The following is a 27,321-nucleotide window of genomic DNA, read 5'->3' as shown; positions in this document are numbered from 1 at the left end:
ATAATATAATAATTATATCTTCATAAAACGACATCATTATTAATTTTATGGTATTATACAGAAATGAAGATATATCATTTGATTCTAAAAATTATTATAATCTCAATATTACATAAATAACTATATTGATATTTTAATTAATATAATATATTTATTATTCAATTCCAAATATGTTTTTCTAAAAACGAATAAAATGTTATATAAATTTAAATTTACACAAATTCAATCAACTACATTTGTATTGGTAACGCATTAATATTTAATACTATAAGACCAATCAGTTTGTGTTAGCCGAGAAATAAGAAACTTTTATACCTCGGTTAAATTATTGGTTAACGATTAAAGCACTATTATACTGTTTTTAATAGAGTTATTCATATTGAATTTAAAAAAAAAATGAACAGTTTTATTGACTGAAAAATAACTTTTTTAAGTGCTTATATCCGAATACACTTATTAGAGCTTTGTACTAGGATTATTTATACGAGATTTGGATTTCTGATGTAGAGTGAATGCCTATTGGTGTTTAAAGGTCTAAATGAAAAAAATAGAACAATCATTTGGGCGCTCGTAAGTCTTAGGTAACCATTATTGTACGGATTAATATGGGCGCAAATGGGTATTACATAGTTTAGAAAAGAATACATTTTTAAACTTTTTAGGTACCAAATTCTTAGAGTATTGAATATTCTTTAGAATATGGCTTAATTTTAGAACAGTTTACTAATTACTTGATTATACTACTGAATTAATGAAAAACAACAATCATAATATTGCATATTGTATTGATAACATGAAATATTTAGTGATTAATACCAATTGAATGTAAATTATTCCTTTCAATAATTGTTTGGATAACTTATTTAAAAATTAAACTATCCGCAAAAAAATATATATTATCACATGAAATTTGTAAAATTAAACTTTATTCAGGTTTTGGGTTTCGGATTAACCAGAGTGATTTATTCGGGTTTCTGTTAATTCTGATGTTTTGAAAAGTATAATTCGGGTTTGGAGAGTAGCACTTGCTAAAGGTTTTTAGGAGTGTTACGGATTGCGGTTAATTCCAGTGCAAGCTCTTAGCTATTACGTACGTTGTTATAATATTTTTTGTAAAATTTCGATTTTATAGTGTTAAATTTAATTATTATCCTGATAGTTTAATCTAGTGTAAAAAAATATATCAAAAATATTTAATTTATCCCAAAAGTGTACATTTTAACCCACGAGTATCATTTAGAACCATTGCTGATATTAGATTATGATTGGATATGATGATCATTGTTTTCAAACTCATAATAATAGCAATTAGAATGCAACGTTATAATGTGCTTAGGTGTGCGAATAGGGTGACACACGTATCATAACATCCATAACGCATTATAAAATATTATATTAATAATTTCAACATTTGTTCAATTATTTTTCTTTCAAACGAGTTGAAAAAATAATTCCGATCAAATTATACGAAATACCTTTCTACCATGACACAATAATAAAATCATACCAACCACAAAATTATCGATTTTCAGTTACGCGCCGTACAGATTTTCTTGATACGCAAAACATAGTATTCAATTCACTTTAGCATAATGCTTAGTAAATGTATAGATTACATATAAGTTTAATGCTAATAAATACTGCACACTCATTAGTATACATACGAAAACGTTTGATATATAAGTAGACACGTTTCACGTATGTGATTTATTAATGAAGCTATAACTTTCCAGATAACAAATATTTATATCAAAGAATATGAAACACCATGAATACGTAAATATTATTATCGTCATGTAATTTATAAAATAATACTATTCAGAATGTTTTAGGAGACAGTTGGAATTATAAAAAAAAAGTTTTTAAAATGCAAAACAATAAAATATGATAAAAATTATTTTTAAATAATATTAACATTTAATAATTAGCCATTATAAACCGTATAAAGTTTAGAGAATTGCAGATTAATTATCTCCAAAAATGTAATACCAATTGTTATTTATCGTTACCATAATGCACTAGCTTATCGAATTTATATTCATATGAACATTTTAGAAAAAAAATATAACCGTATTGGGTTGTATGTTGAATATATCTTAAATTAATATACCTGGTGGGACATATAATATGTAAAATAAGACTTATTATTATATATTGGATTTTTTATTATTTGTCGTACTTTTTATGTCAATCGAGTTTGTTCTAAATTCGTTTCAGAAAGAATTTTCTATTTTTTCCTATTCCCCACAAATAGTAGGTAACATAATTCTTAGGCATATAGAAATGCAATCTAATATTCATCATTGTCCTGATAATCATTCACACAGAAAAAAAGGAAACGGTTATTAACCAGCTCAAGATAGGCCATTTTAGACTCGCTCACAAATACTTGATGTATCGTATGCAACCTTCACTATGTATAGAAAGGAGAGTTTGTAATTTGTACCAAAATAAGGGTATGTAATTTGCACCATCGCATGTTGTTGAAAATAGTGTTTGTAATTTGCACCAAAATAAGTATTTATGTAGTGGATTATCAAGTATTCGATTATTTTGTCGGTAGTCGGTACCCTTGTTGACGTCGATACTTGACAGACTCGAATGACAATACTATATTTTTGGGGTTTCTAACTATTTGCCACTCACTAAGTTTGTCGTCTGATCAGTCACAGTCAATTTATTATAATATTCTGTTTATTTTTCTCATATTAAATTATTGTTTCACGGAAAGTAGTAAAAATTGACTTACCGTATAGTGGTGTGAATAGGTTAGTAGGTTAGTTAAATAAACGCTCAGAATCTATAAAGTGTAATATTTTGTGTAACTACTGTTATTATAGCTTCTTATATATGTAGAGATCTGAGAAATCTGATACTCTACTATCAAAAAGTGTACCAAATAAGAATAGTCATTTTGAATTTCGGTGAAAATTATAAACCTATTTTTGTTTTGGTGACGAGTACAAACGCATTTTAAAAATGTTGGTAAAAATTACACAATATGTTATTATAAATAATATTTAAGGTCAATTTTTATAAAAATTGAATACCGCCATGGAAAGAGGTGTCATACTTTCCGTCAAACACATACGTGACAAATGTGACACCTACTGAGAAGCAATGAAAAAAAATAATAAAATATTGGACGACTTACTGGAAACCTTCTTCGCCTGCAATTCAACATTGCCTACTTCCTCGAACAGCCAAAATTGGACAAATTAATTTAATATATTTTATATACGAACTATTTTACATTTATTATTGTTATTATTATTATTATATTCATATATTATATACAACCTATGTAGTTTACTAAATAAAAAAAAAAAGATATTATCTACATGAAAAATGTAAAAATATAAAATAATATTATAGCAAATTTAACAATTCCCAATGGGCCTCTCTGCTGTGAGTTATTTTTTTAATAATAATAAAAATATAATAATTATTGATACAAAATTAAAAATTAAAATTCTATAAATATCTGTACTAAATTGTGATACGTGTTTTTAATATTACACGTAAGTGTTTTTTTTTTGAGTTGAAACTCTTTACTGCCGCCTGTACCCAAGTTGTATATGTATACGTTCGTGTAATGTATACACGTTTACTGTCCAAAAAATTATTTATGACGCTTTATTATATATTGTTTGTAAATATTGTTTTCTACTTCAATAATTATCAGATTATTTGCATTTGTAAATAGAAAAGAAATAATATTAATTACATCGAATAACTTTTTTTTTATATTCATCATTGTAATTAATATTAACTAATAACTATGTTATTTTTTTACGAAAATAAAAAGAATACTTATATTGAGATTAGCAAACAATCGATATTTTGGTGCATTAATTATCTATGCAAGTGCTTTTTCTGCCTAAATATTGCTGGTGGAACGTCATATTAATATTTATACACGATACTACATATTGTTTTATAGTTATGGCCTAAAGAAGAAAACTGCATTAGCGTATTATAATAAATTCAGTATCTAATAATGCATATTAATTTATTCTATATTTGTATTAATTGTAGATTGCATTACACTTAATATTTATAAACTGTATGTGTAATATTACTATAAATAAGAACTACTTGCCAAAAAATGTTTATATATTTTTAAGACATAATATTATAACATTATGTATTGTCTATTATTTTTGCATTTTTTAAAGAATTTATTTAAATTAATAATAACAATCGTATTTAAACTATATAAGCACCACAGGATCATATAACAAATACATTTTAATATTTAATGAAATGACTATGTCTACAAAATAGTTACGTGAAAATATTAGGTGAATAGTTCATAATAATATGTTCTCTTTTTCTTTTAGTAAAAATCTAATATAATAATAATACATAGAAATATTGTAAAAGAGGCTTAAAATGTATTCGTTATAACTTATTCTTATACTTTAAATTACAACTCATACTATGCGATGTATAATGGCTGAAATATTAAATATGAAATATGGTAACAAGTACCATGTCTATAATAATATCACTGTTGTTGATTATAAATAAAATAATATTACTGAAAAATAAATAACAGATATACAAAAAAGAATTATGCAGCATACAGTGTACTTAAGACAGTTTATATTTCAGTTTTATTATAATAATACTTTTCATTTTTAGAAATTAAAAATATGTGATAATTTGAAAATTACATATCGATGTATGAATTTCTTGCGATATTGAACGTTTAATAAGAAAAAAAATACACGTGTTATTAAATATTTGTATATTTTACTGTCAATTAAAATTAAATTATATACAGTATAAACGATAAGCAACACTTTTCCATCCTACAAAGTGTTCTCTTAACTAAAGTGTTGACACATTTAAGTATAATTAACAACTGTAAATTTAAACATTATAAAATATTATCTGTATTATGAATTTTATAATTTATGAGAAAGTTAAATAACAATTTTAAAATAATGTTATTTCTATGAAAAGTAAATTCAAAAATAAAAATAACTACATAGCAGTAGGGTCACCAAGTTAAACAAAAATGTTCAAAAACATTGTTATTGTTTGTTATTTTTTTACTTTCATTCAATCCAAATTCCTAACTGTATTGTTTGTCCGAATTGTAATAATGACCATCATTTTTATAAGTTATAAAAATCTGTAAAACGATAAAAACACATAAATCATTCATTTAAAAAAATTTTGAATGATGTTTTAAAACAAGCTGATAAATCATTATTTGAGAAATATTTTTTTTATTTATTTTGCATAATAGTTAATAATAATTTTTAAATAACTATTATGAAATATTGTTTAAAAACACAAATTTATACAATAATGTTTTAATATATTATTTTAATTAATAGCATAAACAATACGAGTATTCCTAATAAATTATTTTAAACATTTAATATTTTAATATTTTATATCGATTAAAAAACCATCTTAAATTATGTTTCTTATATTTTATCATCGTTAAAATATAACTGTTTTTTTTTTTTGCGTTACAAATCTTATTAAAAATAAACTCCCGATTTGATTATTTTTTGCATTTAATTTAATTACTTATATTTCTGATAATGCGTTATTTTTTTACTGCATCCTGTTGTCACATCTCGAGCTTGTTTTGCATAATATTATATATAAGTTATGATTATTATTAGGCGCAGCAAAATTATATTTTTAATTTATTGTCCGATTCAAATAATCAAAAACACGAAATTTTAAATCATATTTTTTTTTATTTATCAATGGAATTTCAATTCTATTGATGTAATATTATAAATAATCAAAAGTGTACCTCTCCATTTTTTATGATTTTATTACATCTATTAGGCTGTATGTCACAAAATGATATATTTTCGATGCAATTAAATTCATAATTTAATTATGATTTCAAAAAATAATACTAGAGTCTAAAATGATAGTTAGTTGTCAATTTTATTGTTCTACTATTATGTATTCTCTTCCTGATAAAATGTTTAATATTAAAGTAACTGTACAATTTTGGAACCTGGTATTTTATTTTATTTTAAAATATTTATTCAATTTGATGATTTTTTTTTACTTTATTTTTAATATTGTCTCTTTACTAATTTTCTAATTTACAATAGGATTTTTTTTCTGTAGAATAGCATTTCACTTTTAAAGTTTTATTTTCAAGATTATATTAATTTAATGTATAGAATTTAATAAGTGCATATTGTTTTAATTTTTAACGGTCATTATACTTATAGTTACTTATAATATTGTTTTTAACCTAGTAGAAAAATATTTATAAATATTATACTACCATTTAATAATTACAAACAAATAGGTATACTAATTATATTTGTGTGCTTAACTTACATATTATGTGCTATAACTATAGTGAGTGATATTTTCCAATAAAAAAATTTTAAATCATTGTAATGTATATTGTCTTTTAATAATATGATTAAAGTATGTATTTTTTCTGTTGGTTTTCTTTTATTCGGTTAAAATAAATGATTAAATGTACCAATCTTTAATAAAGGTATATACGTGCAAATACACAATGTACGTACATATTATACTTACATAATATTTAGATATTGTTAATTATAATACTATTTATATAACATATCGGGTTAAATGTTCTGCTATTGCTTTTTATGAATGGATAGTCTGTTAAAATAAAAATTATAATATAATGAGCAGCATACCTATCAATATATTTATTATGATTGATTTACTTTTATTTGTAACTTAAATTATTTGAAAAATAAGATTTATTTTGATTTTAATAAGTTAAAATGATTATGTTTTAGAATTTATTATACGGTATAAGCATATCAATATATTTAAATATGGAAAATTAGGCAACCACTATCTTGTCAAAACTTTTACTCTAGAGGAGAATTTTATAAAAATGAGCAAATTAACTTACTTACTATTTTTCGTTTACTGGCATATATTATCTATGTTATATAGTTACGTAATATTATAGTATATTAGTCATTAATACATAATAATACGTAGTACCGCTTATATTCCTAAACCACTTAGACCATTTGAACCGCGTAAAGCTCTTGAAAAGGTCGACGTATATTCTAAAAGGTATTTCCGGTGACTCAAAATAATTCTATGATACCATTTAGAAAATGTTTGTTCATGGAAATGTAAATTGCATATTAGTTCATATTATATGTTTAAATGCTTTTGTATAGTAATTAGTACTACCTTTATTATTATGCATAGAGTTCCTATGTAGGTACATATTATAAATTGATACATTCCACTAATCATAGATTTATAATTAAGAAACATATTTTATTTCGCCTATGTTTAGTCATAATAAATATTATATAATATTATGTTACAACCTGTAACTTAAAAAACAACTTTGTAGAAATATTTTTGTAAATATGTATTGGATTAAATTATCAAAAAAAATAAAAATAAATAAATATAGTATTGAAAAAACAATTAGAGTGTAAATAAAAAAATTTATGATTGTTTTTAAAACCGTCAGTCAACAAGTAGATGTAAACATTGTAAATACATGGAGAAATTCTATTTAAAAAAAAAATATGTTCAATTTACACATTAGAAAAAATCTCAACTAAATTCTACTTAACAATTGATATTATTGTTTGTTATAATTTGTTATAATTTGTATAATAGAGCCAATACTTTCGAAATTATATTTTACCATTGGTCGAAACACAGTGATTCATTTTGGATAAAACATGGTTTAGCAGATTTATATTATTAATTTATATGTTTCAGTATGTATATTAAAGTAATTTTCCTTGTGTTACATGGTTAGTATACCTTAGATACAACCATTTTAATTTTAATTTAGTTCGGAGTTACTGAATATAGACTATCTTATAATGAAATAGGTGTTCACAGGGTTAGAGATTTTGCTTGAAGAGGTAATATTTTTGTTTTTTCTATTGTTGGATATCTGTCAGTAGTGTCATTAACGTAAAAAAATAATATCGACAATTGTGAAAAAAAAAACATGGAAGTTTTTTGTGTTTTAATCAAGCTTTGGAGAAAAACTTTTTTGCAAATGTGAATAAATAGACTCTGATCATCATTGCTTTTCAATATAATATCACGAATCACTGTGTTAAGACGAGTGAAATTAAATAAGTTCTAAAGATACAGTCTATATAATATTTCCAGGAATTGTTTAATCTGTAAAGTTTACATGAAACAAATATCCTCCGATTCTAATTTGTAACTTATATAATCGTATTTATATATTAACATTTCTATAAATATAATATACCTATATTGACATGTTGTATGTTTTAGAATAAACTTCTTAAAATGCTTTGAATTCCGAAGCGATTAATATATGCCTATATTCATATATATCTGTTTACATGGTAAAAGTATGCATTCAGTTCAATATATTTGCTATTTTATTATTATTTTGATTTTATAAAATGTACATTTATTGTGTTCTAATGATAATTTAAAAAATATTAACTTTTTTAAAATAACTATTTATGTTTAATATTTATAAATTATTTGTATGAATATTTTGAATTTCCAATTAACTAATACTCAAAGTATTATATTTGAAATTATTTTTCAATTTAAAGATATAAATTTTAATGACCCTATTCGGATGTTAAACTGAAATAAATCAATACATTTTGCCAAAATCTGGTTTAGCATAGTCATTTATATTTTTCATAATATTCTTAGTAAAAAATAGTAAAAAATATGCAAACTTATAAAAACTTATAGCTATAAATTCACAAGCATTTTTCTTTTTATGCCTAAGATTCCTCTAAGAATCAATCTCCCGTAACACTAATAATAATACAAATTACTCGAATAAAAATATCAAAAAGTATATCGTAAAATATACTTAGTGATATTGCCTTACAGACCGTTTCCGCAAGAATCGTTTTTCGTGTACAATGATATATTATTATTGATTCAAATTTAACACTCGACACCTACACAGTGTCTGTTCATTGAGAGAACAGCATTGTGCGGCGTACTAAAACCTGTCCTCACTATAGCACGGAACGGCTAGGCCCACCTACTTAACACCAGTTGCTCTCGAGTGGGGATAAAGTTTACAGTTTCACGTTTCATTGTGGTGATTTTGATCCATAATCTTGTATTTGAACACATTTCGTGTCGCACTACCATTCACTAAGTATATCAAAATATATAGTTTTAGTCGCGGACAGGGAATTTTTGACGGAACACCCGTAATTTCCGTCAGTAGAATGCACCAAGTAGTACTATTCTCTCAGTGAACAGACTATACTGTATAGTGTATACAGCTTATAGCATAGCGATACCCACTGGTTCACTTTTTCACGCTTCGCTCAAAATCTAAAGCGTAATATGGACAATATATTAAATGTTTCCTTTTTCATAATACTGATACATATTTGTTTTTGTTATTTTTATTTGCTTTTAAAATAATATTATAATGTATTATTATTGTATCTTTAGACATTAATAATCATTTTATTAAATATCTATAAATATAGTGTATAATTTAAAATATAATTGGTTTGTCTATATTAATAATTTAATTTAATTTCTGAATTTAAGAAAAATATTACGTATGACTTAATTGAGTGAAATATAAAAAATAAACTCCTTGTTCGTGTATTTTTATTATTTCATAATGATATTATAAATGAAATATTACTTTGAATCTGAATATAAATTTAATATGAAAATGTTTAAATGTGTAAAAAAAGATTTTTAAATTAAGTTTTCTTTATATTTTCAAGAAACCATATTGTGACGAATTTCAAAGCGAATTAATAATTCAATTAAAATATATAAGAACTCTGCTAATTTCTAGGAAAAACATATAAATAGTAGATGCACGTGTGTTAAAGTTTGGAACATGTATAAATCTTCGAGAAGGTCATAAGGAAAGGCCAAACTACAGGTTTACTAATTTTACTCGCAAGGTAAGGTAAAACTTATATGTTTCCGTAAAATATTACACGTTTAAATTTGAACCAAATGAAACTAAGATGCATGCAAATTATATTATTATTCTAAAGTTGAAATTATTATAGCAGTACATATAATATAATACGATTTAGATTTATTAATATGAATCCCTAAGCAAATAGAAGATATTACATTTAATATATAACAGACGTTGTAATTTTTAAATTTAATGAATTGAATGTTGTCGTGATAATAATATGATATTAGTATTTTAATAAATGGTAATAACATATTTATGTTAAATAGTTCAAAGTCAATTTATATATAGTAATAATAATCATTATTTTCTGAGTAGCTGAAGGCATTACACGAATTTAATTAATATTATAATAATATATTTATAATAAATGTATTAATTATTTAATTGTTTATCCGACCACTTATTGAAGGAATGAGAAAATATCCTTAATACTGGCCAAAGGTTTTGAATAAGTCATCGGCTATTAAACCTAATTACTATTGTTTGTTATATTATAGTATGTTAATTGATTTTAACAAAAATAGTTTATCAATTTCAACTTAAAATGTATGTTTACAATATTTATCATACGATATCGTATATTTAAATACTCAAGTAAATTTATTAATAATAAGTTACATAACATAAAATAGTATAATATCTTGTTATTATACTATTTTATTTATAATATAAGAGTTGGGTTATATAATGCACATACAATTAATCTAACTCATATAAAAATATAAATGTAAATAGTTTTAAATTGTCTAATAGAAAGTAATATCCATGTTGTTGATTTAAAAAAAAAAACGAAAAATATATGTGTTTAATGTATTATGAATATATTATATACATGCATAAGCATAACTTAATTAAACAAAATAAAAATGAGCACTTACATAAACACTTCTAAAATCCTTTTTACTGTTATCATAAATGAATAATTTCAACTCGATTTATTTATCTTGCTTTGTCCAATGTGTTAATGTAAATATCTATATGCCAAGTTTTACTGACAGTTTCGTTTTAAAAGCTTACATATATAATTAGTATTATATTATTCATAAACAATAACTATATTCATTATACATTTATAATACCTACTACATATTAATTGTTCCAAGCGATTTGAAAGATAACTATATTATTATTTGTATAGTAGTTTTTATAAAATATAAAAATACAATATTGTGCGACAAACAATTAAATGCTAATGCATATGATAAATAGACCGTGAGAAAAATGTAGTATGTTTTTGTTACTGACTTTTTTCCAAGTAACAAGTTCTTCAATAGAAAATTAAGAAGACTTAATTCAACAATAATAATTGCTTAGTATTATTTTCCAAGAATAAACTTACTGGTAACCACGACGGCGTATAATAGAATTATAGAGACCACTGGAAACAACTCCATCACTGCTAGATGACCGCAATCATTTAAAGTTTTTCATCTGAAAATATAACTGAATATTAGAAACATTCAAATTTAGCAACTGTAATTGCCGTGTATTAGTTTTAATTTACGATGGTTGTGAGATATAAATTAAATACATGCATGCTCTAAATGTACTTAATATAAACAAAAAGGGGAAAGCGGGTAACTGCAGCTCCGCTGATCAATAGGTGTCGGATGCTCGAGTGCACTTAATCATTGGGTAAGTTACTGTTATGTATATGTTAAATTAAAATTCAATGACAAATCTTTGCATACGAAAAATGATTTTGTGCGATGACGTCAGCCTATATTACTAAGTATTTACGATATATTTATATTACTATTATAGTAATTTATTTTATTGTTTGTAATACGATTGAATTAATTGTTTTAAAAAATTAAATGTATTATAATATTATTAATATTTAATTGTCATCATATATTATTATATATATTTTAATATGTATACAATATATTATTGTTATTAACTTTTCAGACAATACCGAATCACTATATATAGAACGGTGTGAATAGGTTTGTGAATATAGGCAATAGCATAAAATGAATTAATAAATAATATTTAATTTAATGTTTTGAAAAATGTCATTGTTCATATATATTAAATATAATTATATATATATGTAAATACATTCAAGTTTCCGTGAATAATGTTCTTGAATTATAACAAAACTAAATTCTGAGCTTTTTACTTTTCAAAATGTCGATGACAGGCAAAAAATAATAATAATAATAATAAAACATAGATTAGAGTAACGCCGATACATTCATCGCTCCGCGCTCAGAATCTAAAACACGTTTGATTTGATAATTTTGTTTCTAAATTTTAAATATTTGCATGAAATATTTATTACAAAAAAAGGTTTATTTGTTTTTAATTGAAACCATTTTTTTTCTACGATATAAGATCTACACTGTCACGGTTACATATATTGATGTTGAAATTTTAATACTAGGATATAAATAGAAAAATTGTCATCATATTATAGAAAAAACTTAAAATACAAAAATAAACTGTATCAATTAATTTTCAATAGCTTTATAAAAATGTATATTTTAAAATTAAAAATATAAAAATATATAATCATACAAATCAGAAAATATGAGTACTTTCTTTAAAGCTATAATGGAGAGTTTTAAGCTTAAATCTCTAGGTATATCAAAAGACTTTTGGAATGATTTTTTTTAAGATGTTTAAAAAAAAACTAACAAAATGTATGTTCATTTTAATAGGTACAAGAAATCAAAGAAAAGGAAAAATTCCTGAAGAATGTCAGTAATAACATTATTATATGTTCCATATTAAACAAAATAGGTAACAAACAAATATATAACAACTACCAAAAAATATCAACATTCAACGTTACCTACAAAATACTTTATAATTGTTTATTTTTTAGTGTCTATTTGGATATTATATATTTTAGGGAACAATCAGATCGCTCTTAGAAAAAATAGATCAACAATTTTGAAATAATTATCCATCGAAAAATGTTCTAAAAAATAGGAGTATGATAAGATAGCACATAATATTATGTTATTCATTGATTTTAAAAAAGCATAATACTAAGTATTCTGCGATACCCCGAAAATCGGTCATCATAATAAAAAAAAAAACATTATGCAATATGCATATAGCAATAAAAAGGTTAAAGTGGGAACCTCACTATACACTAATTTTACGTTGATACACGAGAAAAAATAAATTTAAGACAAGGTAATGGGCCGTCTTATATTATATTATTAACCCTAGCCATAGAAAAAGTAGAGGAAGAAATTATGCTAGAAAATTTAGGCATACAAATGGGTAATACCATATTTAAAATGCTAAAGTGTACTGCTGACGATGTTGTGCTGCTAGTGAAATACAAAAAAGACCTCATAGAAAAATGTAATTGTTTACTAGAGATTTAAACATGTTGAAGTGAATACGATTAGAATTAAACGCGAAAAAAATAGAATATATTATCTACAATATTTATCACTCGGAGAAAAACAATTTTATACGAGATTTGATACACACTCATCTGGAAGTATAGATGAGTATACATTTAAACGAGTACGGGAGCTCATATATTTGGGACACACACATTACACAGAAGAACGATATTCGAACTGAAATGAGAAAAAGAAAAATAGGAAATAGGTGCTATTATGAACTAAACAAAATACTCGAGTCGAGAATGTAAACAAAAAGTCTAAACATCCAACTCTAATGAATCCTAATACGACCCGGTGTGGCGAATGGAAGTAAATCGTGAACACTGCATAAAATACAAAAAAATAATCTACTAACTACAGAATCAGTGAAAACGAAAACGTTAGGAAACGCTATCGACAACTCGGAATAGTGAATGGAGTAAAAAAAAAAAAAAAAAGACTCGGCGTTGGACCAGATATAGATTGATGAGCCTAGGAAAGTGATAAAGAGTGAGGTGTAGAATACAAAGTTTTTTAGTATGGTTTTAAAGGTGAATAAAAAAAAAGAACATATGTTCAACTATTTTTTACAGAAGTACCTATTATCACCGTACAATAAATAAATGTAAAATTAATTTAATTGAAAACAACAAAAAAGATAACATAGTAGTAGGTAACACACAGTTATATTAAATATTTTGTACGTAATATATGAATTAGGGGTAGTTATACATAGTTATTATATTTTATTTACGAGCTTATCTACATTTTATAGAAGTAGGAGCACAATGGTATGCTTAGTTTTCTTATGTAAATAATTCATGAACTGTAAGAGCACACAAGCCCACATTTTATAAATATATTTATATTATATTTTATAAATATAGTTATGCAAAATTATAATATTTATTTATATACAGATTTAAGTGTACGAAATTAAAATTTCCCTGCTATTCTTTGATTAATTTAATCGACATTTTTCTGTATGCGCTGAACATTTGTTAAATTATTAAAAAAAAAAAATGTATTTAATAATATTAACTTTATATAGTGATATCGTTAATATTAAGATACAAATTACGTTTTAGGCGTGTTAGTATAAGAAGTACCTTAGTATGCAAGGTCTGACTGAAGTGTGGGAATTGGTGTAACTTTGGTGCTGCAGGATACCCATGATGCCTTCTTAGCATAATTGTTATAAGATTACAATAATTGTTAAATTAAACGTTACTAACCAAGCATTTAGAATATTTATAAAGTTTTGAGAGACGAAAAGTGAATGTAGGAGAAGGTTGAACTATATTGTGTATGATACTTATACTTTAAAGAATACATTAACGTATTTAACTTGGAAATTTGAAAAAGTATGTGCCTAAACATTTTTGAGACTACATCATTTTTTTTTACATACATAATATATTTTACATCAAAATTCAGTTTCAATTAAAAAAAAAAAAAGTGTTATATTGAAAAACAATAACAATTTAAATTGCTTTATTTAGAATATTGTCGAATAGCAAATTTTCAGTGCGGTTCTGCTTGGTGATTCCAATTAGGCATCAGTTCTTGAAAACAGAATCGAGAAAAAAGAAAGGATAAATTGATAACCCAGCACATTAGTGCCTAGTATTATTGTTATTTTTTTTATTGTCGCAGTTGTACTCTAACAATTTATTATACTATTTACGATTTGTGCATAGTTGTATATTTGGTAATTAATTTTGTATTAATATGCATGTTTGAAAAAAAAAAAATGATGTAAACCGCATTTATATTAAATGCAACAGTACACCTACATTATTTATTATTTCGTCATAATAATAATATACTGAGTTAGTAATAGGTACTTGAAAATTTTTTTAGTGTTTTAATGTGTTAAAAATTATTGTAAAAGCGTTTTCTTGTTTATTTATTAATCAATAATCATGTATTATTACATAAACGTGTTAGGAAAAACACACTTCAGGTGGGTTAAAGTTCTAGGTTACTATATACGTATTGAAAGAAAACATTGAATAATAAATTCTATTATAATAAACAATATTATTAACAATGAAAGTATCTAAAACTATTTAAACTGATGTTATCTAATATATATATATATATATATACTCTAAAGTTTCAATTTAGCAGCTTTAGCATTTAAAGTACCTAACAAATTTTTTTGAAACTATACACGTTAATTAAAAACAGTATTTATTTCTCGTAATAATTGTATTATCTCAGTAAAGTTAATAAATTTCTTATTAGCCATACACGTATTCGAGCTCAATATCATAACAACCTATAACAATTTTTCTCTTGAACAAAATAATTACATAGGAGTTACATCGTTACATGATGTAGGCAAAAGTTCACATTCTTAGAAATGTAAGCTGATAAATATATATTTTAAAATATCTTTCACTAACTTTTATTACACTTTATTATTTTCATATTGTATGTTATAAGAATGTTTTTAATTTCGCCATGTTTAATAAAATAAATTAAAAACATTATGCTATGTGACGGCGTATATAATACATGTACAAGAAATTCATCACCACATCGGAGAACACAACATTTCACAACACGTCATGTTGAGAATATAAATCATCCTTAATGATATTATTTACTTATAATTCAGTTTTTTATGCAGTTGAGAGGCTAAAAGAAACAGTCATAACCAAAATGGTATAGAATAACATAGAATTGAACAAAACAACAACAAATATCTTTCAGAGTGAGTTACAAACTGATCAAACGTATAAATAATTCTTATCCGATGTGTATGCGACAATAATATCTTAAACGTATCAAATTCTTACTACATGTCACACTTGTCTAGTATTTCACTTGTTTATCGCTTATTGTACATTTGACGACAATGACTTGACTGTTTATTCGCTGACAGTACACAGATTTCAGACCTCGTGCGATTTTGAAATCGCTTTTTTGCATAGGTACTTATTAACTTAGTTGCGTATGCATAAATATGTTGTTCGTTTAATTTACAAAATACATCTTATACTATTATAATGGCGTATTGCGCTTAGGAACCGTAACACGTGATTTTTCATTCTTTAAAATACACGAATTTTAATAATAATATATATTGATACAGTCACATTGCCTATGTACTATAGAAAATAATTTTTTTTATTAAATACATGACGTTCGCATATTATATATTATTCTGTTATTTGATTATATTATTATTATTTTTTTTTTATTTTCAATGATAAATAATAAGAGTTACAAGTATATTTTTAAATATTATTGCCATATTATAATTAATTTTTTGTAACGAATTATTTTGATTTTTTAAAAACTCAATATTTTCATATTATATTATTCTCATATTTGGTTTTGATAAGCATACTTATCTTATTTTATTTTCTATGTGAAATATAAAATTAAATACGTATATTTATTTGTCTAGAATACAATGAGAATAGATTAAACAATTTATAAATACCATAAAAACGTGAAGAAAGAAGCCACCCTGTGATTAACAATTACTCTCAATCGTTTCTTGAAATCTATCTATGTTACAGTTAAATACCATAATAATAATAATTAGACGTATTTCTAATTAAAAATCATAAATACAAATATTTTAATTCTTCGATATACTATAATATAAATAATTTTTGCAAATCATGAAATTCTACAAACATGTTAGGTTTTCTGTTACTTCTTAAAGTATAAATGAAAAAAAAAAAGGTAGGCAAGTAGGTAATCGCTCTGCTGTACGTTAAGTGTCGACTGTATATCATAATTATTGAGTAAGTCAATGTAATGGATCTGTTAAACTCAAATACAATGATAAATCGTTTTATAAGAAAAACGATCCTAAACCGAGATGGTCTATCAGTCTATAATATTAAGTATATTTTATAACATATTTATATTCATGATAATATGATATAATATATTGAGAAATTTAATTGTGCATATTAAATAAAAATATTTTTATTAACAAAAATTGTGATTTTTCTTTTAAATATTCAATTATTCCAATATAAACTTGAAATGTCTGTAAAAATAAAATTTGTGCGTTTGTATTATTAAGATTTTTAGATTTCTGCAAGGCAAACTTATGAAAAACTTTCTATTAAATTGTCGAGCCTCAGCTATTATAAAAAGTATTAAAATTAGTATTTTTTTTTTTTAATTTAAACCAAATGTTTATAAAAATAAATAATTACACATATATATATTCAATAATTTTAAATAGCTGTAAGAACAAATAATTTGGGATCTTGTATTTTTTCAATATGTTCAACCGAGCATAATATATTTTTTTATAGAAAAAACAAAAATATTAGAATATTTCAAATATCTATATATTTAATAACTTTAAATATTTTTAAAATGATGCAATTTATAAAATACACGAATATAAGTAATAGTAAAATATTTCAAGCTTCTGAAAATAATATTTTTGAATAAAAAAAAAAATATCAAAAATCGTTGAGAAAACGTTAATTTATGTGTGAATATCCAATGTCGGTAACACTTTAACTTCAGACTCTCATAAAAATAATTATACAAGTACGCTCAACTTTTTATTATAATTTTGGTAAAGAAAATATGTGAAAACCTTGTGTTAAAATATATTCAAACTTTAGATATGAATATTAAAAATGTTATGAATTTTTAACTTAAAAATAATTTACAAATATTCATGATTTTGATATTTTTACTTCCTGAAATAAGTAACAAAATATCAAATTCGATTTTGTAGAAAACTAATTTTGCTTAAAAATTCCCGTTTTGAATTTTTTTTTCTTTTTTGTTTTTAACTTGATTATTTTTTAAATGTTTATTGTTCACCTCTAAAATGTAGCGAATAGAACCAATTTTCTTTTGTGAAATACTCTTAAAGTTGAAGATCTAAGTAATTTTTCTATTATAAAACTTGTACACATACACAAAAAACACATTGGAAATCAATATATTCATTGTTGCACTCAGAATCTAAAATTAATATAAATAGGTAACTAATAATTGTATGTAACATTTATTTTGAGTTCAAATTTATTTCTGTTATACTTGTGTGATTTGTTTACTGTTTCTTTTCAATCCATATTAATTACATTATTAATTAATTAAATTGAATAATAATTGTTTTTGTAAAATATATAATTTTAAAATACCATCTAATTTATGTATTTGTGTATTGTAGTGGAAAAAAAAATGTTGTATTTAAATTTTCTATTCATTCAGCTTTTATTGATAGAATTCTGATATTAAAAATTAGAAGTTTCGCAAGAAAAAATTATAACAATGGGGCTTTCTTTTGTCACTCAAAAATAAATATTTTCAGATGTATTTGTGGAAATCAAAATTTAACATAGCGTCTTTAATGACTTGAATTTCAACAATGTATTTTGTCAGCATTGTGTATGAATTTTTTTGTTTAGTATTGTATATATTGCGCCAAATATAATACGTAATATTTTGTTATTATTTGCTTATCCTTAAGGTTACTCCAGATATTATGTTATATTAAGTTTGATTCTTCTTTCTTTCTTAGTAATATTCCCATGTTTTTATTTAAACAAATAAAAATCCGAGATTGGAGTATTGTACAATATAATAAATGGCACAGAGAAATATATACGTGTAAGATATTATTATACTCATACTAATTATACAGTTTAAATTAAAATTCTTACATTTTAACGGTGTGTTTAGTAGAAAAAAGTGTGTAATCTCTACTCTGTAAACGTTTGTAAGCTATATCTACACAAATTGTAAAAATGCAATTACATTGATTAAAATTATGAACCTCTTTAATAAAAATGTCTATAAAAAGCGATTCATTTTTAATATCTAGTATATTCTGCATTATGCCGATGTAAAACAAAAAGTTATTTTAATTTTTTATTGACGACTGCTGCAGCTGTCCGCTGATGTATTCCTTATATTTATTTACATTCTTCTTACACCACATTTCATTACGCAATCCTTCTTTCACGATATTGTAATATAGTAGCATAATATGGGATAATTGTATTATTTCGATGTTTTAAAACATTTCATCATTTTTTTTTTACATTAAACTATTTTTAATTCATTTACTTTGTAGTTGCATACATGTTTTGATAACATTATAATAATATGATCTATATAATATTACAGAAGCTTAAAAATAATAACTCACTGGCGGAATTTTGTGACTATATTGTGAAAAAATAAAACAGTGTTGGCAGTATTGTTTTAAAGAGTGGGATGTGTGATTTTCCATTAAATATGTAAATGCACAATGCCTATCGCCAAGGTATGAAACATTTAAATATAACTTTATTGTAATATGTTAAAATCTTCCCGATGTGTACATATTATATAATGTGTTATATATTATTATTTTTTATGACTATTGATCTGAAACATTACAACGGGGAAAATTGTATAGAAATTGAGTCAGCGGAAGATCTTGATTTTGACTACAATAAAATGATGGCATTTAAAACTTATGACTCATAAGTTATGAGTATCGGGGGTATGATTATTCAAAGAAGTCAATCGAAATATTGAAATAAGAAAATTTGATATTTATATACAGCAGACAAATAGAATATTATTTACTATTTATTATTTATCTATTTATTTATTTATTTAGTCATTTGATTTTTGATTAATTCATTTATTGTTGAAGTGTTTAATCATTGACGGATATAAATACTTTCTTCGATAATTTTTACTCAAGCAAAATTGAATAATTTTGATTAAACAGAAAAATTAAAACTTTTTGATAATCAATTGAAAATAATTGTATTATTTACGTTTATTTAACTCTTTCTAGTATTTAAACCTGTACGCTTAAGCGTATCTTTTAATAAAATATATTATATGTATATTTGTATTATATTGTATGCTATTTGCATTTTAATATCTTATTGATTTATATCAAATGTAGATACTATTGTACTCTGTTTTATTATAACAAAACAATGTATAAAATAAAAATTATTCATATTAATTTTTTGTAGTAAATTTTTTTAAATTATCTCATAATGTAACACAATAATATGTTTCAATAAAATTAATTATTAAACCGACAAATGAATTTATTATTGATACATATTTCTGTAATATATTATTAGAAGTCTTAAAGTGGCTAATATTGTGTTCAATGTATATTATCACGAATCGAATGCTTATATATCTAGGTATATAAAATATTTTCAATATACCTGCTATATACACTTTATGTATAAACTTTACCTATATTTAAACAACAATACTAATATTTATAGTTGTATATTTTTTTAATTATAAATAAATAGTCTCAATTATGTTTTATTTGTGCATAAATTTAAAAAAAATATTCACAATTGCTATATCATATAATTATTGAATTATCCCTTTTTCTGTATTTTTTTTTTTTGTTTTCATGAGTGGGAAGAAGGAAATAATTGAAACTATAGTCTGAATATTTATATGAATAACGAGTAAGTTTTGAGAAATTAAAAATGTTCATGTATATAATGTATATTTGAGTAGGTTATAAATTAACTCTTTTAAGAGTTTTTTTAGTACAAACTACGTATAAAACTCCATTTATAACCTTTGTTCAAAAAGTCATGTTTGAATAATTGTTTCTACAAAAGCTGTATGTTTGAAAACTGTAATTTTAAATTATATATTATATATTTTGAAATTATGTTTAAAATTCAATAAAATATAGAATTTCATAAAAGATTGATAAAAGTTAAAATTAAAATTAAATAAAAATGTCTAGTCAAATAAAAAATGAGAATATTTATTATTTATGTAATAGGTGCCAGATTTGGAATAATTATTTTGTAATTTTATTTTAATTCGATAATATAAAATAGTATAAATTTTAAATCTTCACCAAATTTACAATAATTATAAAAAACATTTTCTAGACAATTTTTTTTTTTAATTTTAAAAACAAGTTCAAATGTTAACTTGCAATTATTTTAAATTAACTTTAAAAATGTAATTACTATACTATGCAATACTATTTATAAGTTTGTATTACAAAATTCTAAAAAAATTTTAAACAAAATACAGCCTTGCATTTTTTTTTAATCTAAAGTTTAAATTTTGACAAAATAGCACTTTGACATAAATACTGCATGTGTAATACTAGATGCAATTTCAAACTATTATTTTAATACAATTTATATTTATATACAAGTATATAGTTATAATTTTATAATAAATATACCTATATAAGACTTCAGTTTAAGGATAAAATACATTTCCCATTCAATTGCTTCAAAACAGCCAATAAACGACACAACTATGTAGTAATAATTTAATTAATACCATTATTTTGGTGGTTTCTGCAGTTTTTCGACATTGTCCAACCGATATAAATCTCGACAAAATCAATATCTAGAGACCGAACGCGTTATTTTATTGTTCCTAAATTATACACTCTATATTTTATATCCTTTTTATGTTCGAAACCATTTACAATACAACGGTGTAGTGTGTATCGACAAATACGATGACAATAAAAAACAAACCCGAAGTTATGTTAAACTGATTAACATCAAACGCCAATTATGGTTAAGTCAGAATACATAAAATTATATTGTTTTGATTATTATTATTATTATTATTATTATTATATTGTGTCTGTTGATTTTATAGTTATTAATTAGTAGGTAATAAAATAGGTAATATTAATTATATTCAATGTTTAGTGCTCATGAATACTAAATAGCGTTGTTAAATATTAGGTATACAAAAAATAGAACAACTTTACAACTATCAATTGTTAGATGCTTTTGAGATTAGTCTTTTATTTATTTATTTATTTATTTAATAATAATAACGGGCAGAGCATAGTAAGGCATGTTTTGAATATATAGTTTATAGTTTATATATATATAGTCTTATCTCAACTATATTCTATGAAGTAAATCCGTACAAGTAATACGTATAAATTTTATAGTTTCCCGATAGTATCACTCTTTCAAATCACAATAATTACATTTCATAAAAAACAAGTGGTTATTTCTTTTATTTTCAGAATGATGTAACATCGCAAATATAGTATGATATAGAATGTTTTCGTATAGATGATATTTAGTAAGACTTCATTTTTCTGAATGGGAATAATAATTAATTTATATTAATATTATGTTTTCATACACAACGTCATGTCAATTGCTTAGTAAGTAGGAAATGTCAACTGTTTTTGGTCATAAGTTGTATTATGTATCAAATAAATTTTAAGACTTAAGTTATTGTAATTATGTACAAATAATCCAAAAATTAAATGTCTTAAAGTTAATTTTCAGAGATATTTATATTTTGAAAAGTTAATAAAAATACCTCATATTTTAATCAAATATATAATATATCATTTTTGTACAACTTATAAAGGTAAAAATAAAAAAAGCAAAATGTCGATGTGAAGAATTAGAATTAATTTCCATAATAGTTTTACTACTGTTATATCAATCATCGGTTTGTTGTAACGCAAATAGATATAACTAATAACATTAAAATAATAAGGAATGACCCCCTTAGGAACTTTTCTGTTTTATTTTAATTAAAACTACGCAAAATTAATGCCGAAGTAAAACTCAATAAAAAAAACCTACAGTATTACAACAAAAGACATTGTTATGAAATATGTGTACAGTTTATTATAAAGTTAATTAAGTCTAAGCAAATACTTAACAGACAACAGTAATATTTTTGAATGGTTTTCTATTGCATTATGATATATTAATAAACACATAATATTATAATATTTCTATGTCTAAATAATTAAACTTATGTCATGATAAATTATTTAATTAAATTATAATATTCACTGTTTAATTATGTTTATTATTTCATAAAAAATGTTATTGTACAAAACATAAATTTTATATCTAATCGCAGTAACAATTATTTTACACGGAAATTGAAAATTATCATTTATGGCGCACTTCTCTAGAAAAGGAGTTTTTCGGAAAAACGAAAATTTAAATAATAATAAAAATAGTTTGTTAATTTTATCCATAGTCGAAATTCTAAGAAGTATAAAATTATAATAAATAATTATGGTGGGCTCTTGAAACATTAAACGTGAAATTGTAATTTTAAAATACACATAAATCTTAATAATAATAAGATAACAATTATAATATTATTTAGAACAAATTTAAATTAATGCATATTGTTCATGTGTATACGATTTGTAATTAAACTAAAAACAATTTCATAATAACTTCGCTGTTTTATTGAATAATTACATTGCATACCAAACAAGTATGTCAGTTCTTATTAAAATTATATTATGTGTAGGTTTTGAGCTGTTATTTTATATTGTTTTCGATTAAGGTTTATTTGCTTCCATTTATTATCAGGCAAATGGATACTTTTTTTCAATGTGATAAAATGTCGTGTAACGAGTATAATGAATTGTTAGCAATTAAATCCTGCGTGGACACCCTTTTATACGCAACAAATAAGTATAGTCCTGTAGATATTTTTCAAATTAAAACAGTTCTATAATACAATTTGAACGAAATTAATTGGTACTTGTGACGTTATAGTATGAGATTCTGAGGTGCATTTAATAATTAATATATTAATTTATTTATAAAATCTAACACACAATTGCACAGTTTTTGACAAATTTCAAATCATCTCGTGTATGGAGGACGTTGTAGAAATGGATGTGGTGTCCTTTAACTGTCCTCTGCGAAAAGACGGTCGACCAAACATCCATGATTAAAATGTGAAACGACCACGTAGAGCCGATTACGTAGGGCCATGTGACCTGGTATAATGTTAAAAACGCCGTCAGTGGCGGAGGCCCATGACCGGTCACGGATCAGAGCACGCCTATATAATATTATTATACACGGTCGACGATGATAAGGTTCAAAGCGCATCGAAGACGGTGCGGGGTCTTGAAGTATATTATGATTTATAGTTTTAAATCTGCGGGGGTGGGTCCAGATCCCGTTTGGCGATTGTTTACAAGAACAATGATTGTTTTTAAACCATAATAATAATTTTTTTTTTTTTTTTAATTTCAGACGTCCCGGCATCACCGGGCCCCACAAAGTCGTATTCTGTAAACAGATATTATTATACTTCGCTTATTGTTGAATATAAATTTTAATAAAACGCGAACGATTTCGCAATACTGCGCACACGTGAACATGAATGGGACCCGCGAAATCGTTCGACGTATAGTAACGTCTGCACGTGCTTAGACCAAATTCCATCCGAAGTGAACGGTTTCATTGCAGGTTCGATCTTGGACCAGCATTTAATATGAACGAGAACAAAAATAAAACTAAGCTGTCATGAAGTAACTACGAGTATATACAGCATATAAATTACTCTTCGCTGGAATTTTTATATTCATATTGAATACGAGTTATTTTTTACGGGTCATGCAACTGACAAACCATTAACAGAACGTACCTGCCTATAATATATGTTTCCACGTTGGTATAATTCTATAATACGTACGGTTTAATATAGTTGTGATATCATCGATAGAATACAAAAAAAAATAGGAAAAACGATAGTAAAAATTTAACTAAAACAATTTGTAATTCAAAATATGATTTTTGAATTTTTTATATATTTCAAGACAATTTTTTTAAATTTTTGCGATTTTTTTTACTACTTAAAATTTTTCTGTGGAGATACAAATTTCTATTTTTCATAGTTTTCAATTTATTTAACATTGTATATTATTAAGGGTTTGAAAGATATGATGGGGAGGGAGGGGGGTAGGAACACTATGATACGTTGAATATTTTAGTAAATGATATTAACTTATCAATATTTATAATACCTAAAAATGATCCAAGTGTAATAAATATTAGATATTAGGTATAATATTAATATATTATATTTATTTTATATTTTTTTAAAGCCATTTTTAAAGACTATAATACTGAGCATTTACAATTTAATTTAATAACTGCAAAATTACTCGTTCAATTTTTAAATACATCAACATTTATAAAAAAATTATTCACTCTATAAAAAAAAAAAATATGTATCACCACAGAACACTCTTTATGTAGTTCAAAAAAATTAAAAAATGTATACTTATATTTCAAAAAAATATGATCTTTAAGTATATTTAAAAATACTGAAAATCATAATCATAAAGATCGCTTGCCGTATCACCCTCTATAACAATGGTTCCCAACCTTTTTCATTCTACGTCCCCCTTATAAATTTATTAAAATATCATTCCGTCTCGGCCTCTCCTTAAATTAGAGTTTAAGTGAATTTTTTTTTTGTGAGCGTTACAAATAAATCATACAAAATAACTTTATAATATTATACAATATACAATATTCACTTTTATTATTTACATAATTTAAAAATGTATTATAAATCAACTTACGAAGTAATAATATTAAGTATGAGAAAAAAATTAATGAATATAAAAACATTGTAAAATAACATAATTATTTTCGTAATTCCATCATCACTATATTACCCACGAGTAGACCCTAAATTCCTCTCTGGGGGGGGACGGGGAATTTCCTCCCGGTCGGGAACCGCTGCTCTATAAGTACCTATACAAGTACACGTTATGCTATAAATAAAGGCTATAATATTATCTATCACTATTTATTTTACCGTAATATTATGTATATTTAAAATATATTTCTGTGATTCGCAAATGCAATTTCACCTACTATTAACATTTCTTATTATATTGATCGAGTATGTTTGATTTTTCAATGATGGTTATTACTGAAATGGAAAGCATTGCTGAACAAAACGTTGTAAATGCCGGTCGCTAAACTACTTTGAAATATCAAACTATTGTCAAAAAACAAAAGATAAAAAATAATAATATGTGTACCCGTGTGAAACGATATAATATTTATGTAAAACGTAAAATGTGTATCACAACGTCGCATGTACCATGGAAATACAAAAATCATAATAGGACTTTACCGTTGTTATTATAATACAATAATGATTACTATTGCGTTATATTGTTCCTATTATAATATATACGTAATAATGCCATCTAAATACTTTTTCGAGAAATGAACTCGCTACTTCTGACGGTAAGCCGAAGATTTATATACCGCGGTTTCCGGCTCCGATATAGTTAACGTTGTCCACGGTTTGTGTTTTATTTTCATTCCTCTCTTTGGCTGTATACTCATCTAGTCCAAAAAGTGTTGACGGTGGCGGTGGTGGGTCGGTGGGTGCATGTATTTACCCACACAGCTATCACCTCGCCTGACCGTATTTAACGTACCCTAATGAGTGTTTCCGTCATGGTAAACTGCTTCCGACGCACGTCTGTCGCTGTATTTATGTACGTGTAATCGTCACGTTTTCGTAAAATCAAATCCTTGAACAATGTCCTGGACGGCCAGACTACGGGTTCTCACTCGTATTATTATCCGTCGTGTAAAGATGGGATTATTTTATTTGCGTTGCGTCCCGTTCCGTCTCTTACGGGTATGTATTCAAAATCCATCGACCGTCAATTTCGTAAAGCTTATTTAAAATGTCGAAACCGTACGAAGTAACATGTACCACCGAGATACAATTTAACAATAAAACTTTTTAATGTTTTATACAATGTGAATTAAAATGGGTTTGATAATAATAATCTAGAAGGCACTACTGTCATATCATTATTATTTTCCGAAACTGGGTCATTTTGATAATATTGCAGAGATTCGATAAATGTATATTATAATACGACATAGGTTACCCAAGTAGGTAGTATTTTATATTAACTTTCGTGTTTAAAACAAAAGACGTAACATTATATTATTGAATCATCATCAGTTTTGATTTAACGATATAATAATTATTGTAAATAATCATCCGCCAAAGAATTCAAGTTTCATAATCTATTTAGATGTGCTGTTGTCAAGAATATTTAATTTATTTACATTTGAAGATATCTTGTTAGTATTATAGTAAAAGCAATAATTATTTTAACAATTGTTCATTTATTTATAATTACAAATACATTAATATGAGTACATGTTTTCTTGAATTAATTCAAAAATATTATTAAATATTTATTTATATTTTCATGAAAAATGTATT

At 24.2% G+C, this 27,321-nt stretch overlaps 1 protein-coding gene across 2 annotated transcripts in view; it reads right to left on the bottom strand.

Annotated features, from left to right (window-relative positions):
- LOC132917711 (basement membrane-specific heparan sulfate proteoglycan core protein-like) overlaps positions 1–27,321 on the bottom strand; it is a 135,144-nt gene that overhangs the window by 78,382 nt on the left and 29,441 nt on the right. For both annotated transcript variants that reach the window (XM_060978582.1, XM_060978580.1), the window contains one exon: positions 11,277–11,368. In XM_060978582.1, coding sequence (XP_060834565.1) covers positions 11,277–11,331 — 55 coding nt within the window. In that variant the 5' untranslated portion in view covers positions 11,332–11,368. The remainder of the gene's footprint in view (positions 1–11,276; positions 11,369–27,321) is intronic.

Source organism: Rhopalosiphum padi, chromosome 1 (assembly GCF_020882245.1).
Source record: "Rhopalosiphum padi isolate XX-2018 chromosome 1, ASM2088224v1, whole genome shotgun sequence".
NCBI lineage: Eukaryota > Metazoa > Arthropoda > Insecta > Hemiptera > Aphididae > Rhopalosiphum > Rhopalosiphum padi.
Note: the sequence above shows the minus strand (reverse complement) of the source record. Positions and strands in the feature narration are given on the sequence as shown.